This window comes from Sander lucioperca, chromosome 8 (genome assembly GCF_008315115.2).
Source record: "Sander lucioperca isolate FBNREF2018 chromosome 8, SLUC_FBN_1.2, whole genome shotgun sequence".
Classification (NCBI taxonomy): domain Eukaryota; kingdom Metazoa; phylum Chordata; class Actinopteri; order Perciformes; family Percidae; genus Sander; species Sander lucioperca.
The window spans coordinates 24,228,352-24,245,878 of record NC_050180.1 but is presented as its reverse complement, the minus strand read 5'-3'; the positions used below and the strand labels follow the sequence as shown (position 1 = coordinate 24,245,878).

The 17,527-nt window shown below is 41.5% G+C and overlaps 1 protein-coding gene across 5 annotated transcripts; it reads right to left on the bottom strand.

The window, feature by feature from the left end:
• Positions 1 to 3,759: 3,759 nt before the first annotated feature.
• si:dkey-67c22.2 (uncharacterized protein LOC792544 homolog) lies at positions 3,760 to 15,665 on the bottom strand. Of its 5 annotated transcripts, XR_004898049.1 has the most exons (11): positions 15,499 to 15,665; positions 13,625 to 13,722; positions 12,404 to 12,614; positions 11,988 to 12,064; positions 10,100 to 11,887; positions 9,068 to 9,383; positions 8,313 to 8,824; positions 6,438 to 6,925; positions 6,141 to 6,233; positions 5,896 to 5,984; positions 3,760 to 5,780 (listed from the first exon to the last, which is right to left on the bottom strand). XR_004898049.1 is itself a non-coding variant. In XM_036004199.1 (10 exons), the coding sequence occupies exons 2-9, from the start codon at positions 13,650 to 13,652 to the stop codon at positions 6,159 to 6,161; spliced, it is 3,495 nt and encodes a 1,164-aa protein (XP_035860092.1). In that variant the 5' UTR covers positions 13,653 to 13,722; positions 15,499 to 15,665; the 3' UTR covers positions 3,760 to 6,040; positions 6,141 to 6,158. The 5 variants fall into 5 exon arrangements, 4 of the variants coding, with proteins under 4 accessions (XP_035860092.1, XP_031155736.1, XP_031155744.1 ...); XM_036004199.1 differs by having other exon boundaries at positions 3,760 to 6,040; XM_031299876.2 differs by having other exon boundaries at positions 3,760 to 6,036.
• Between the last annotated feature and the right edge of the window lie 1,862 nt (positions 15,666 to 17,527).

Genomic DNA, 17,527 nt, shown 5'->3' with positions numbered 1-17,527 from the left:
TGCAAACTTGAGTGCTGTGTGTTAACAAGCGCACATGCAGACACTGACAGGAAGGCCTGTAACTTACAGATTAATGTTATTGCAGTCACCAAATTAAATGAGTATAATTGGCTCAGAATATGTAAACAGAGTTACTCTTTCAGAGATTGCAGTTGATGCAGATTACTAACACCAACCCACACATAATTAAGAAAATTAAATAAAATTTTTGAATTAAAATACTGGCTCTGCATTTCTAATTAAGACATTTGTTTTTTGTCTTTAGGGACTGTACAAAAAGTATTAGGGGTGTGAAGGGGTCAGAAAAGGGGGGGGGGGGGGATTTACTTATTGTTTTTGCTGAAGTGATGGTTTTCAGAGAGCAGGGTAAGGACTTTTGATTTTTCCTCATCCCGGATCTTTATTTTAAGTATGAAAACATCAATAGTTACATCAAAAAGATAGCTGTTGTGTGCTCCGTGGGTAATAAAGGTGCTCTTTGGCCATACTGTATGTATTAGGCCTCTATTTTTTTCATCACAGCTCATTTAGCAGCTCTTTATTAAAAATTAGAAATTGTCTGTATTTTCGCCATAAGTATATTGTATTGAGATCTTGGAGGGAGCGTTCTGCGATGGCTATTGTCATAGGCACGGTCCATCGAAAATATTTCTTTCTAACTTTAATTTACACTAGATTCAACCCCCCTCCCCACCCCCAATAACTTACATGCAGTCCCTTACTTTTCTATAATACTACAACACTACAGTACAAGATAACATTTTGTTTTTTAGGTAAACCAACTACAGCTTCAGACATGCATGCACAGCACGAGTCATGCAGGAAAGCATGCATTCACCTACTAATCTTACATAATATTGTGAAAAAGAAATACATTGCATGTATAGATTTGCATTCAACGCTCTTGACAACCCTAACCCTAACAGACTTTAAGAGAATGTCGAGAATTAAAACGGTTAATATGGTCTTTAAAACTTGTTTAATCATGTTTTGCACTAAATTGAATCTTATCCTGGTTTCAACAGCAAGCTTAAATGTGTTAAATACCTTCAAAACAAGCCAACTCTTCAAAAAATTGTAAGAAACAAAAAGGATTAAGGATATATATATTTTTTTACTTTTCTTTGGTGTTTGTTTCATTTGAACTGGAAAAACTGTCCAAAGCCCTCAATCCATGACTATGGTAATTGAGATTGTATTTTCCATCTGAGCATGACATGGTGATTGTTTTTATTTTAAACCCCATGATAAAGACTAAGGTGGAAACTCTCTGGAGTTTTTAAATTTTTATCCAAGTCAGTGGGCAAATCCACAGATTGAAGCCTTTTAATCTTTTTTCATGAAGATTGCCCTGGGTCGCTTCTCTCTATCCGAGTAAATCATTCAACTTGTTAACTGTAAATAAAGTATTAAATGCCCTTATACTTCACTTTTTTCGTTTATTTTTTGTATTAATTTTAATTATTTGTAAAGGACATTGCACATTAATTAACATTTCTGTAAATGTGTCAGTGGTAGCCAGCCGGCTAATTTTCAACTGTAGTCCTTTGGCCAGATGTTTTGAGACCTACTTACTTTACCACTGTTCCTACACAATCTGTTAGAGCTTTAAATTATGTTTTTTCTTTGTTGATGGAGTCTTTAAGTCTCTGACCTCCACAATCAACTGAAGCAAAGAGAAAGTGCACCACTTGTATGAGGGTTTCATAATTACAGGTGTTTTCAAGCCTGAAGCATTTTCTGAAAGGACGTTTTCATTATCGAAGCACACAGGAAATGACATGGTGGCATCAGTCCACCCCAAACACTCCTATAAAACATGTATTTATATTTATCTGTATTTATCTTTCTTTCACACAGGCAAACACATATAACTGCCCACACACAAGCATACAGTCTAACAAATCAATGATTTGTACAGTCAGGTAGGGCAGTAGGACTCTATCTCTGCTGTGAAGGCTTTCATTATAAATCTGAAAGATGGTTGCTCACTGCAACTGGGCCAATGTCACATTACTCCAACCACACCTGGCAGTGTAGTCTAATTTTAAACTCATGCACCATGTCAGACAGAACAACAGCTACTTTACAACTCCAAGCGGATTCCTTTCAAACTAAAGTTGATACCCCTTTGATTGTAAAATGGGGTGTCATGACAGTTTGGAGCAGGTTACTACTAGTGTGTTGTTAGCTCAGTACTCACCAATTATAATAATTTGATGAACAATCCACACTTTTACCAAGATATGCTTTGCTGGGTTGGAAAGAAGACAGCTAGGACCTTCTCCTAAAAGATGGGACAAGATGTAGATCCTCAAGACACGCTAAAGTTAGCCATGGCGTTCCACAAGGCTCAGTGCTTGGACCAATTCTATTCAACTTATATTTGCTTCCTCTAGGCAATATTATTAGGAAACACCATTAACTTTCACTGTTATACGGATGATACCCAATTATACTTATCAATCAAGCCAGACTAAACCTGTCAGTTACACTTCAAGCATGCATTAAGGACATAAAATCCTGGATGACCTACAATGTCCTGATGTTAAACTCAGACAAAACCAAGGTTATTGTGCTAGGCCCTAAACACCTCCGAACCTCATTATCCAAAGATATAGCTACTCTGGATGGCATTGCCCTGGCCTCCAGCACTACTACAGAAATCTTGGAATTATTTTTGATCAGGATATATCCTTTAACGCCCACTTAAAACAAATCTCAAGAACAGCCTTTTTTCACCTGCGTAACATTGCCAAAATTAGGCATGTTCTGTCTCAAAACGATGCTGAAAAACTAGTCCATGCATTTGTTACTTAAAGGCTGGACTATTTTAATTCCTTACTATCAGGTTGCTCAAATAAGTCGGTTAAGACTCTCCAGCTGATCCAGAATGCTGCAGCGCGTGTGCTGACAAGAAAAGAGATCATATTTCTCCTGCATTAGCTTCTTTGCATTGACTTCGTGTAAACTCCAGGATTGAATTTAAAATCCTTCTCCTGACCTACAAAGCTCTTAATGGTCAGGCACCATCATATCTTAAAGAGCTCATAGTACCTTATTGTCCCACTAGAGCACTGCACTCCCAAAATGCAGTTATGGTTCCTAGAGTGTCTAAAAATAGAATAGGAGCCAGAGCCTTTAGCTATCAGGCTCCTCTCCTGTGGAACCAGCTCCCAGTCTGGGTTCAGGAGTCAGACACTGTCACCACATTTAAGAGTAAACTTAAAACTCTCCTCTTTGACAAAGCTTATAGTTAGGGAGTGGGGAGTTGCGGCGTTCGCCTAGACCGGCGGGGGAGGGTGTATAGCAGCAGACACGGCACCCCATAGTCGTAAGATTCATCTACCAACCCTTATAGAGCTGGCTCAGGTTTGCGTTGGACCAGCTCTTAATTATGCTGTTATAAAAGGGAGTTTTTCCTCACCACTGTTGCACTAAATGCTTGCTCTTGGGGGAATTACTGGAATTGTTGGGTCTTTGTAAATTATAGAGCGTGGTCTAGATCTGCTCTATCTGTAAAGTGTCTTGAGATAACTGATGATTTGATACTATAAATAACATTGAATTGAATATTAGAGTTTGGTTAACGACGACTTATGATTTAAAGCAATGCACCAACTCGTCGGCCATCAAGTTATGATAAAATTGACGGTTTTAAAATAGTTCATCTGGCTCCAATGGCATGTTTGTCATAAATGTGCAGGGTTACATATGAGCCTGACTAAAGTGAACACAGCACACAAGGACACAAATATATACAGATCATTGAGGTTTTTAATAATCATCAACACATGTATGTACAAAGCAGGCAATGTCATATTCAAATGGCCCAAAAAACAAAAAAAAAATCTAAAATGCATTTTCATCTTTTTTCTATCATTAAAATAGCTAAAGATTACCTCAGGGAATCAATTCAACAATGCTTTTGGTACAGACAGTATAGTCAGTTGGAAACCCTAACAGATTATCTTCCAGTTAAACAGCCCTGGGTGTGGGAGGTCGACAAAAAATAATGAATCCAGAATTATTTCCCTCTCCAATGAAAATTAATGAGTTATGAGTGCAAGATTCCTCAAAAACCTCACCCCTGCCAAATGTCCCCAAAGCACCAAGTTTGCCTTGTTCATCAGTTATCCAAGGGTACAAAAGCATTGAGTAAAACATGTACGTGTTTACCCAGACGCAGCTCACACAGAAGACCAACTAGGGGCAAGGGTAACATTTACAGCAAATATTAAACGCGTCAGTGGATTAAATGAAAAGGGCTTGCTGGGTTTTTCATTGTTTGCACAGTTATCCATGACAATTCTCTTATTTGCAACCTGATTACAATGCTGCAATATGTATAAATTGTGGTTATAGTTCTTTCTCCAAAAAAAGCATCTTAAGACAAAGAACCTTGATTGTCTATACAAAAAACGTTTAACAATCGCACAGTTCGGGACATACTCAACTTTCTACATTCAACTCTATAACCACTACAAGTAATTTGTCAGCCCCAGCACAACATTAATTATGTTCATGTGTGCCTGAATAAAAGCCACTGATGTTTTAATAATAAACAGCAACAGAAAGGCAAAAGCATATATAAAGCGTATTTAAAAAATAAAAAAAAATGCCTATTGCTTATCATGTATTCAGTAACAGTGAATTAGACATTTTATTCTAAACAAGTAATTACCTTAATTTACATTGTGAAGTTTAAGGGAAGTTACATTTTCACCCATCTGGTTTCTTATCAGGAAAACAAAAAAATGTTACATTGCTATAGCTAAAGCTTGGTGGCTCAAGGTCAAGTCAATTGGATTTCAGTTGTGATATGAATCTGGGATTATGGGTATTATGGTAGGTTATGTTCTGATGGCAAGGTCCAGACATGTGGGATCTCCAAGACAGCAATCAACCAGCATTGCTTTCAAAATCAAAGCTGGATAACGAATAGAAATATAGACCTTTCAAATGTTTACACTCAACCAAATGTCTTCTATTTTTTTTTTTTAAATCCTATCATGGAAATACTAATGGTATGCTTTTTATGCATCTTAAATTATATTATATCTGCAAAACACACAACACTGCATGTTAGGATATTGGTGTTAAAAGTGTGGCAGATAAAATATCCATTTAAATATACAACAAACATGTTTTCAAAAAAAGTCCAAATGAAAAACCAGAGTAGAGTCAAAGATTAGGTCGGTGCAGTTTAAAGTAGAGGGAACAAAAATCACACCCAGGGCAGTGCTAAAAGTTATGTTTTGTGAATGAAGATGTTAATCTTTATCATAGCCAAAAATCAAAACTTCTTCTTGCAGTCAATATATTCAGTTATTCCATTCCTTCAAAATAATCACATCTGGCACCATGTTCCAGGATTCACATGTGGTCACTCATTTGCCCTGAAAACCCGGGCTTGTGAAAACAAATCACATGTAAGAATGTACCAAAACTTTGTCTGCATTATCTGTTTATAAAACTAGGAATTGGCGATGACCGAGGGGAATACAGCAGAACAAGGAAGCAGTCTCCACTTGACACAATTCTTTAAGAAAGCATTAAAAGTTAAAGCAATTTAGAGAAACTAATCTTTTACAAAAACACTTGCGCCACTAGTTGGTTTGTTTCCTCTTACAGTCAGTGACTGCTTACATGAGCAGAAACACTGAGGTGGTGAAAGTAACTATATATACACACTCACCAACAATTCATACACAGACCCACACCCACTATACAGTCATACAACTGTACACACGTCAATGTGTCCAGTTCACTCAGTGGTAACACACACACACACACACACACACACACACACACACACACACACACACACACACACACGCACGCACACACACACGCTGAGTGGGGCAGTGGCTGGTGTGCCTATATTGTAACTGTGACAACTTGGGTGCTCTTCTTCTTCTTGGTTTATGAGGCTCAGTCAGGTCATCTGGCTGCCAAAGGGAACTGTGGGAAGGTAGGTCCTCCTGCATTTTTTTTTTTTTTTTACATTTTCCTTCAGTCTTTTGAGGGGAGTGGGTGTGTGCAGACAAAGAGAGAGAGAAAAGGTTAAGTTTGTTCACCATTTGATGTCTACACAGAACATAAGGTTTCATTAAAAATCAAAAGATTAAAAATTATACCGTGAGGGCTTGGCGGTTTTAGCTTTCATCGTCCGAGACATGGGGTTTAGCAATAGCCATCTCCTCCTTGCTATTTGCAATCATCTTACACTTCTATAAGAAACACAGAAAAACAAAATCAGTGAAATTTGAGTTGGCACAGTTGTGCTCATAAACACCTTGAAAAAAAAAACATCCACATTACTCACTCTTCAACATTCTTTGATTCAGCTTTGTTTCTATCCAATGTGCACATTACATTATTACAGCATAATTACTCTCCAACAAAAACAGACATTAACACAGTCACCCCTTTACCTCAGTAAGCTCCTTGATGGTGTGAATGTTAGCTTGCTGTGTGACCTTCCTCTTTGCTTCCTCGATGTGGTCCAGGTTAAGGGTTGGCGTTGGGGGGACGAGACATGGGGGAGGTTTGTTAGTGATGGTAGGAAGCGGGGCAAGGGGAGGCATGGATGCCAGGGCACCCATGTTGGTCAAGGCAGCTGTCATAGTAGCTGCTGTCATACTTGCCATAGCGGCACTCATGGTGATGTTTGACATGCTGGGCATTCCTGGAATATTGGGCATCCCCATTTGACCCATGTTGGGCATATTCGGCATGTTGGGCATCCCCATGCCCATTGGGAGAGGTAACGGTAGAGGTAAGGAGAGGGGGGTAGGAGATGGAGTGGGTAGAGGGAGCTGGAGAATGGCTTTCGGCCGAAGACTCTCAGGAATGGGAACCCCTGCCTTAGCACACATAGCAGCAGCATTAGCTTTGGCTATCTCCAGCAACTGGTCCTTATCTGAAGAAAGAGAGGGAGGGGGAATGTGAACAGGGCATAGAGAGGGAAAAGGCAAGAATAAGCATACAAGCAGTGTAAAGCAATGTATAAACTTAGAAAAATCTGAAAAACAATTAATACAAAAATAAAACAGGGAATGTTCATAAAAGTAGTGTGACTGTCAGTTCAGGCATGCAAACTCATCAGGGGTGAAAAAGGTGACAAAGATGTGTGGGCATAGCTGGTAAAATGAATGTGGTATTTGCTCTTTGCAAGCGACATAATTGGGCTACTAACAAGTGTTTCGTTTAACTGCATCATAAGTAACGTAGATCCATTTTAGCTAAATGTCTACACCGTTGTCTCATGAATTAGTCTCACGTTCCAAAACAAATCCAAAAGCAATTTGTTTAATTTGCCACATGTGACAGAAATGTTACGAATACAGATGAAAATTAGTGTAAAGCTAACTCTGGTACTGCTAAGGAGTGTGCATCATCCCTGTCAAATAAACAAATACATTTAAATAATTACGTCTTGGTTAGGACAGTATTAGCCTTGCTAATATTATCTTAGCATAAAAAATTGAACCATCAGGGGCTAACCTTAACGTTAAGTGAGTTAGCGCTTTGGCTGAGGAGCTCAATGTTGTAATCATCGTAAAAATAGTCCCAGAGCGATAACGTCAGTTATGTTAAACTCAAGATGGTCTAGTACGGAAACGTTGCCTACTATTAAACTTTATATATTTTTGCAAGTTAGACAGCGTGCGGGAGTTTTCTTCGAAAACAAGTGGTATTTGGAATGTCAATAACGCTAGCCGGCCACCTGTCCCATCCATCCTCTTTTCAAGTGTCCGTTCAATAGACAACAAACTGGACTACATCCAACTTCAACGAAACTCCCAACGCGAGTTCAGAGACTGCTGTGTTTTTGTTTTTGTGGAAACATGGCTGAACAACAGTGTACTGGATTCCGCTATCCAGCTACCAGGCCTGCTAGCCTTCAGAGCAGATAGAGATCTGCTCTGTCGCCGGGTACGACGCGTGGAGGTGTGCTGTGTTAACACAGACTGGTGAAGAAATGGGGTGCTTGTATCCAACTACTGCTCACCGCTGGTGGAGTTTGTGACTGTTAAATGCCGACCATTCTCCGCAAATTCACAGCTGTGTTTATACTCGGTGTTTAGCTACATCCAACCAAGCGCTAATGCTACCAATGCGTTAGCTGAACTTTACAGAGCCTATAATGCGTGTACACTAAATGTAGCCTTTTTCGTATGTCGTTTTTATATAATGTCGTTTTTCTTCTTACATGTGGGCATTAAAAAACTCATCTCATTTCATTCCCTCTTAAGGTGACAAGTGTGCTATCTTGTCTGCTGTTAGTTACTATCAAAATGTTTTACCCAGGTCAGTGAGGCGTGGAGGAGTCTTGCTGGTGCTGCGTCGTGTCCGGGACCCTGAGCGTCGCTGTTTGCGAAGAATGAGAACTGGAGAGTGGCTGGGTTCCCTTTTCCACCTGTCCCGCCTATCAAACGAACGACTGCGAAACACCGGGCGCCTCCCTCGGCCCCTTGACCTAGACCTGCGTCTGCGATCAGAAGAACGAGACCTTGATCGCCTACTTCTGTCTCCTGACCTTTTCCTCCGGCCTGTGGAGCGGCTCTTTGATCGCTTGCTTCTGTCTGTGGACTTGGACCTCCTCCTCCCACGGGCATTGGGTGAGCGGGATCGTCTTTTTCGGGCTGGAGAGCGGGACTTGGATCGCCGGATTCTGGTTCGTGACTTGGAGCGTGAACGTTTACGCCGCGCAGCAGAGCGCGACCTCCGTCGCCAGGCAGGACTCCGAGACTTAGACCGTCGTTTCTTCCTTTCTGATGGAGAGACAGATTCTCTTTTCCTCACAGGAGACTTGGACCTAAGAAAAGGTGAATAATAAAGACTTATTGTACATATGCACAATAACGACTTTTTAAATTACACCTTCTAGAGTGACATGATTTTAGCAGTGGGTCTGGGAATTAGTCCCAAAAGCCCCCATTTCACGAAGTCTTTAACATTTAATACCTTTCAAAAAGAAAATTACATTTTAATCTCTTTTTAGACCTACAGAACCCTGATTTGGGATGTGGGACAGGCACATACAGACACACATACAAACCTAGACTGCTTCCTTCGAGATGTAGACTTGGATGTTGATCGTCGAGGTGAAGAAGTTGAGCTTTTCTGGTGTTTAGATGCCGTTTTAACTGGGGAGAAAGAAACCTCTTCTTCATCTGAGCCTGCTGAACAATCTGACCCATCTGGGCCAGTGCTGGGCTCTCTAGAACCGGACCTGGACCTGGAAACATCTCGTTCATTGGATGAGCTGGTACGCGCCCTCTGTTCCTTGTCGTGGTTAGGAGAAAGCATCTGAGGCTGCTCCTGCAACGTATCTGAGGAACTGGCATCTGATGAGGGCATGGGTTTCCAGGCACCTGCATGATACATGTTAAGACATGTTAGGCCATTTCAAGGCAACAGTAAAAGGTGTTTTCAGACCAAATGCAAAGCCAATTTTTTACCTTGCATTACTCGCCGGAGGCGGCTGCAGTGTTTTTGGAGTATTTTGCAAGTCGTGAATATTCGCCCTTACTTTAGTTACGTTAAAACATTATGTGCTAACTTGGTTCGTAGTACCCCAAGTAGCTGGAATCCAGAAACAAATATTATATTTTCAGAACATACCACTTTCCTCCAAGCCCTCCCTATTTGTTCTGTCTCTGTACAGTACTGACTGGGGATTTGAGCTCCTACTTTGGAGTATATACTTTGAACTCTATAGTCACTACAAGTATTCAATAATAAATATTCACTGCTGGTTAAAAAGAGCAAACAATGAGAAAGATGATATCTAGCAATTCTGATTGTCTTTGAGGCCTGAGGGGTGGAAGGTAACGAGACACTAGAATTTGATGATGAGTTTTAAGGAAATATATTAGTTGTAATATTGCATTTGTGTCAATGTTCCACATCAAATTGATAATACAAATAACATTAGCCAGTTTGCGGTGAATAGAAAGTTGAGTTTCACTTTTGTTAGTTGACACTCTTGGTACCTGATCAGATACAGCAATTTTAGATACAAATTAAGAAACAAAATCAATTGAAGTTTTTGTAGTTTTCTTAAAAACAGCAATGAAGAAAGCCTGACCTGCTGTAGCTGTAAATCCTCCACTTTCTCCAGCTGTCTGCTTTGCTTCAGGAGAGGAAGGCTTTATCTGTTTAACAGGAGAAGAAGATGTGGATCTGGCTGGGGAGGAGTTGTCAGACCGCCCATCACTTGACTCAGACCTGGACTTGGATCTGTTCAAGCCCACAGAGACTGATTTAGACTTTGACCTTCTTCCACTCTTCCTAGGAGATTTGGACTTCCTCTTGACAGGTAGTGGTGAGTGTGACTTTGACCGATGCCTTTGAGACAACGAGCGAGATTTGGAGCGTTTGCCAGACCTCGGTGGAGAACGATTTCTCCTGGCGGGGGAACGGGTGCGCCGTCGAGAGGAAGGGGTTTTGGATCTGGTCCGTTTGCGGGTACTTTTAGATCTGGAGCGCCGGTTGCGCTTGAGGACCACAACGGATCGGGACCGGGTTCGCCTGCTCCTGCGGGTCGACCGGGAGCGTGAGCGGCGGGATCTGGGGGGTGGTGACCTCCTACGTTTAGACAAAGATCGACTCCTGGAGCGCCTACCTCCTGCACGCCTTGCCGGTGACCGCGACCTGGAGCGACGAAGGGGGCGTCTAGATTTAGAGCTGGAGCGACGGTTTCTCGTGATGGAACGTGACCTTGAACGCCTGCCAACTGCACCACCTCGTCTAGGTGATCGGGCCCTGGAGTGTGTTGTGCCTCCACGGGGACGTGACTCTGACCTTCGACTTCTCCTTGGAGACCGAGATAGAGAGGGGGACCTGCGCCCACCACGTTTAGGGGATCGCGACACCTTTCTTTTGGGAGAGCGGGAACTTCTGCGTCGCTTTGGAGAAACAGACAATGAACTCCTCCTACGTTTAGGAGACTTGGACTTCCTTGGAGCCTTTGATATCTTCTTTGGGGTGAGGGAGCGAGAGGTGGACCGGGACTGGCAGATAGCTCTCTTGGGAGACGGGGTGAGAGACTTCCTCCTAGATTTAGGGGACTGAGAGCGGGACTGAGAGCGGGACAGCTGCCGACTCTTTAAAGGAGTTGTAGACCGTTTTCCCTTCGAGGTTGACCTGGAGTGGGTTCTTGACCGTTCTTTCTTTGCTGCTGCTGCTGTTTGCCCATCAGAGGGCTGCCTACTAGGACTAGATGTTGGGGAACGACTATGACTTGACCCAGACCTCTTAATGTCTATGCCCCTGGGAGGGGAAGGAGACCTGGACCTGGATGAATCGCGCTCCCTGACCTTTGCCCTCTGAACTGTATTTGCCTGATCTTTCAGGCCTGGGTCATCTCTTGCGGTAGCACCTTCCTGTTTAGGGATGATGTCAGGGAGTTCCTGGGCATGGCTGAATGTACCATCAGCATGACTACCCTCTGTCTTAACCTTAACTGTCACTGTCTGTGTTATCTCATCCTGGCCTGCAGAGGGGGACCTCGTATCTTTTTCTGATCGATTGGTGTTACTGCCCTTCCCTCCAGATGGGGACACATCCATATCTGATATCTCCTCTTTCTTCACTCCAAGCAATTCAGCTTTCTCCCCTCGTTTGCTTTTTGAAACCAGTTTGGACACTGGGTCTTGCAGTTCAGATACTGCAGCAGGAGAGTATTTGCCATCAGCAGCCCCTTTCCCTCCTTCACCTTCAGACTCGGAGCCTGAAGCTGAGCTGCTTTCAGATGGGGAGCGAGATGGGGATTTCTTCTCCTGCTTTTCTTCTTTCTTCTTCTTCTTTTTCTTCTTCTTGGCAGCGTGTCTTTTGTGTTTTTTGGATTTTGCATCTCCCTCTGTGTCTGCACGATCTGAGAGGAGAAGTGAGGGGAATTGTTTTTAACCAAATAACAGGAATCATCCATTACTTTCAAAGAAAATATGAATTGTATTTGTGTGAGGGTCTCGTACCTGTAATTACGTCCCTCCTGCAATCCTCCTTTAGCCCAGCTGGGTCTCCAGCTCCTGTAGCTGCTGCCAGTCTGGCACTACAAACACAAAGGAAAATAAATGAATGTGAAAAATTTAAGTTCCTAATACAAACAAAACCAAGTAGACCTCCTTTTCAGTTTGGGTAAGGCATACAAACAAATCCATTCAGTGATGTTGGTAAAATTTTCTCAGACAACTATCCCTAGATAATACGGAAAAATATTGTATTTTAAAACATATTCTAGACCATTACATGTGTCGAAATGAGGCTTGGTGCCTAGTGCCTATTACACCTTATATTCCATACAACATTTTGTTTGTACATCCACCACCACAAAACCAGTATATTTAGTTTACACAATGAGTGTTTTAATTAAAGTGTTAGTTCTTCTGACCTGGCTCTGGTGGTCCTGACAGCCCTCGGCGGCGGCGGCGGAGGCTCTGCATCCGACTCAGCACCAGATTCTGAACTGCTCTCCTTTTCCCCCTTCTTCTTCCTCTTCTTCTTCTTGCTCTTGTGTTTTCTGTGCTTCTTGTTTTTCTTGTGGGGTGGCTCATTCCCTTCCTTTGCATTAATTTCATCTTTCTCAGGTGCCTCGTCATCACCTGCACATGGCAGCCAGTATTTAAGATTACACAAGTATTTGTCAAATCCATAACATGTACAAAACCTAAAGCAAGTTATGTGATTAGTGCTGCACTTATGAGTAGCCTAAATTTAATGTTGATCTGAAGGCTTGTGTTTATTATCATTTTACTGTATGTTTACTATATGTAAAATGTCTTAAGTAGACAAAGAGTAAAGTGATGTATGGCTAAGTGGGCATTTGACAATGCAGCATTATATATGTTATTTTATCCAATACAGATGGAATACAAATAACAAGCCATGGCATGATAAACCGTACTTATTTGTGTGACTTATAAGTTGTTTTGGACGTCAGTATTTGTTCAACATATCGAGTACTCACTTCTTTTTTTGCTTTGTAACTATCAATATCTTACTATGATGTGCTACCATGACAAGTGGCTCATGCCGGCCACCAAGCAGATCTTACTAGGTTTTCCGCTGTAGTCTGTGTTTCCGGTGTTACACAGTGGTCGGACAGACACCGATTACATTACCAGCAGGTAGCAAGCAAGATGAGAACTGGGCTTGGGTCTTATAGAATTTATTCACCGACAGATAAACTTTACACAGACTGAACTGCTATGTTTGCAGCTATAACTTTACTGCTAACTTCAGACTCAACGACAATCGCACAATGACACTGTTTGTGCCACTGTGTAGAAGACAACGAGTGGACGCCCATCCCGTGCATCAGCTTGTCGTCCAGATGCCCTCCACATTGTTTTTATGTTTATACACTTAGGCGGTGCACAAAAACTGTATAATGGCAGGAAAAACCCTGTGGTTGTTTAACAATGAAGACAACAACTCTCCTTATCCCACGCTACTTCAAGAAGTCATCAAAAACTCATTTTGGACCCTATTCTTGCATGCAAGGACTCTATAAAAAATTGAATGAGAGTACTTAATATGGAAGTTACTTAAAATGCCCATCCCTAGTCAAACTTAAAATGACAAGTGTATGTGTGTCGTATCCAGTACTCACCTGAGGGGATGTCCAATGCACATTCCATTGTGCTGTTCTCCCTGATTTTTGTAAAATGCCCTCTTAATGACACTGGCGTGCTGCACCGTCACTCAACACTGACAAGGGAAACAAAAGGTATTGAAACTTAAGCAACAAAGAATGCAGCACCAACACAAGAGGACATAGATTTCATAGCTATGCTACGGTAAAATGTAAGTAACACCATCTTGATAACCTAAACTACAAAAAAAAAAACAGCCTACAAATTTAGCTGAATCAATACCGCATTAAAACAGTTTGGACAAAAACTTAATATACATGAAGGTAGAATTTACCACACGTCTGTTGTATCAGACTACTGTTGTATATGACCCATTTGTGACTGAAACCAATTGTAGACTATAATATCCCAAGAATATATACAGGTTCAGGCTCGGAGCTGTTCAGTTTCCAATTTATGCTGAAATGAGACAGAAAAAAAAAGATAAAAATAAATGTTGAGGTCTCATTCCTCTCATCCTCTCCTTCCTAAACAGGTATTGTGATAAACATTGACATCAGAAGAACACCTTCTGACCATTGTGATACTTAATGTTTCAACCACATAGTGCTGTCCAACAAGAACTTAATTCTTCTGGTCAATAACTTGACGGTTTGGCTGGCAAACTAAGACAGCTCATCTCTGAACCCACAACCCCAATGCTTAGTTAAACCTACAGTGTGTTGCAGCGCAAATACCGAAAGATGACAAGATTACTGAGAGGATAACAAAGTAGCAGATCACTCTTTACTTTTGATTTCACAGTTTTTTCTTTCATATATATAGATTTCACTTCAAAGTGATAGCAGACCGACTCACAGTGTCACTCGGACAATATCAGGGCCTTCTGATGTGGAATTTCAAAATTAAAGCGACTATTCCTTCGTTGGGTAGCTAGCTAGGTATTCAATAAATATAAAAAAAATAAGAGCATTCTGCGCTTGACGTAGTCGTCCTACAAAGTAGTCGTAAAGCTTGCCAACATTAGCCCTGCTAACGTTACCATACAAACGTAACATGTGAGTAGCACCGCTAACATTAACGTTACTCAGACATTAGCAATGATCCGGAATCTCACACAGTTTACTCAACACACATAAAGCATATATTTGTGGAAACTATTAACTTGCACAAAGCAATGGTTAACGTCACTTATCCGAAAACAACAATTGTAATACAAAAGCATTTGAGGTTATGTAGCCAAAACATGGTGAACGTTAACGCTTGAATAATGCTAAAGCTATTGTTAGCCATCAAAGATACGGTTGCCGACATGTTATTTTATATTTCAAGTAACGTTAGCTAACAATAAGTTAGCCCATCTGTTTAAGATACATCATGTCAGTATTGAGTGACACATAACATCAAGTATTAATACGTATTGTTAGATCAAAGCTGCGCGGATAATAGAATCAAAAGGAGAAAAAAGTTTCAAGCAGCATCATATTAACACTATAACAGACAACGCTGATTACCGTCAGGCCTGCAATGCCGTAACATTCATTCACAGATTACTACAGCTAGCTAGCTACCTAATGAAAGCTTAAGTTAATAAAACAATGGCTGCGTTTTAAAAAAAAATTAAATAAAAACTAGTATTCCCTGAATCATTAATTGTTTTTGCACGCTTAGCTACCAGTTGGACAATGTTTAGGCCGAAGAGCTAACATGATGCCTGCACGCCGCGGCCAATGCCAACTCATTCACCACCATTACCGCTAGCTAGCTACTTTAGCATGCTCGTAGCTATTCAACTAGCTAGCTAGCTAGCTAGCTCAACAATTATCTGATAGTTGTTTCAAAGCAAGTTCGTTCGCTCATCACAGCTGTCCATTCTGTAGCATATCATTACCCAGTTTATTCGGTGGATGCAGTCCCTGTGTAGAAAATGCCAGATAGCTGCACCCCTTCAATGTGTGAAACCAAACAATCGTGACAATGCTAACCGTTAACGTTAGCCGACTACCTAATCCGCCATGATGGAGGAAGATATCCCAAAATGCAATGCTGCGCGGTTTCAATGGCGGCGTCACTGTCTCCTAGGCAACTACATGCTCCATAGTCGCAAACTGTAGCAAATGACCAATCTCCCATGCATAATCTCTATTACGTGTTTTTTGTCTTGATGTTATCATAAAGCGAGACTACTCGGTGCCTGAATTTCAGGATCTGTTCTTTTCTTAAATAGCTACAGATTTAATGTCAATGTAAGAATAAAGTAAACATCAGAATAATATATAATTTATGCCGAATTAGTTTTCCTGTCAGTTAAAATGTCTCTACAGTCTATGCTTAATACGTATTTGTGGAGATTCAAGCACAGAAATAAAACAGCAGACCTAGCTAGGTAGATTATTTCTCTGTGGTAACAATGCTTTTTGGCAATAAATCTTATACCGTTGGAAAGCCTGTTTAGTTCCCTTTCAAATGGTGCCCCATTTGTAAGGAACATGCATTTGTGGGATGAGCAGCAGTGCTGAGTATGTGGGTTGCACCCATGAAAAATTTGCCAAATCTTCTCTGCCAATGCCAAACAGTTTATTCTGCCATTGACTCGTTTGGTGTTTGGTGGATTGGTGGATTGGTTGATGAAGTTTGAAGAAACAAGACATATTGGCAATTAAACAATTTATTCATTTCACAAACAGGAGCCTCAGTAGGCCTAGTGTGTGGAAGAACCATACACAGCCACAACAGCCTGGCAGTTGGATAGGGTGAAAGTGCGGAGAAGATGCGGAGAACGCTATGCTGATTGCTGCACCGATAGAGTAACACCTTTTGGTGGAGGTAATGTGATGGTGTGGGGCAGCATCTACCTCACTGGAAAAACGAGGCTTGTCATCATTGGAGGCAATCTCAATGCAGAGAGATATAGAGATGAGATTCTGCAACCAGTGGCAATCCCATATCTCCACAGTCTGGGACCGAACTCTATCCTCCAAGATGACAACGCTCGCCTCCAAGTTGTGGGAGTGGAGTGGATGATATGGCCTGCCAGCAGTCCTGACCTCAACCCCATTGAACACTTGTGGGATCAGCTTGGGCGTGCTGTTCGTGCCAGAGTGACCAACACAACCACGTTGGCTGACTTGCGACAAATGCTGGTTGAAGAATGGGATGCCATCCCACAGCAGTGTGTGACCAGGCTGGTGACCAGCATGAGGAGGAGGTGCCAGGCTGTTGTGGCTGTGTATGGTTCTTCCACACACTACTGAGGCTCCTGTTTGTGAAATGAATAAATTGTTTAATTGCCAATATGTCTTGTTTCTTCAAACTTCATCAACCAATCCACCAAACACCAAACGAGTCAATGGCAGAATAAACTGTTTGGCATTGGCAGAGAAGATTTGGCAAATTTTTCATGGGCGCAACCCACATACTCAGCGCTGCTGCTCATCCCACAAATGCATGTTCCTTACAAATGGGGCACCATTTGAAAGGGAACTAAACAGGCTTTCCAACAGTTTAATATTTATTGCCAAAAAGCATTGTTACCACAGAGAAATAATCTACCAAACACACATTTCCTTACTTTTTGTGCTAAGTTTAGTTCAAGAATACTACAGTTATAAGGATACAGTGATTATGTACAGCTTTTCACTGATGGCTCAAAAATATTCACTAACAGAAGCAACAGGGGTAGCAGTGGTGATTCCCAGTTACCAGACTGGAGTCAGTAGGAGAACGTCAGATTATTCAAGAGTATACGCAGTTGAGATACTTGGAGTTCTATTAGCATTACAATGGGTGGAAGAGGTGACGGTACGTAAAATACTCATCTGTAGCGACTCAGTGTCAGTCATAGGTGTCAGCACTTCAACCAGAAATCATCAAGACTTGGTGTATGAAATTTTGTTTATTAATTCAAGGCTCGCCAATCA

What these genes read in the sequence shown, in the direction of transcription:
- si:dkey-67c22.2 (XM_036004199.1), bottom strand. Translation starts at nt 13,652, where the DNA reads ATGGAATGTGCATTGGACATCCCCTCAG. An exon ending in TCTCGAAGGAAGCAGTCTAG is followed by an intron (nt 8,825 to 9,067) that starts GTTTGTATGTGT and finishes ACCTTTTCTTAG; the next exon opens with GTCCAAGTCTCCTGTGAGGA. An exon ending in TCCACGCCTCACTGACCTGG is followed by an intron (nt 6,926 to 8,312) that starts GTAAAACATTTT and finishes CTCTTTCTTCAG; the next exon opens with ATAAGGACCAGTTGCTGGAG.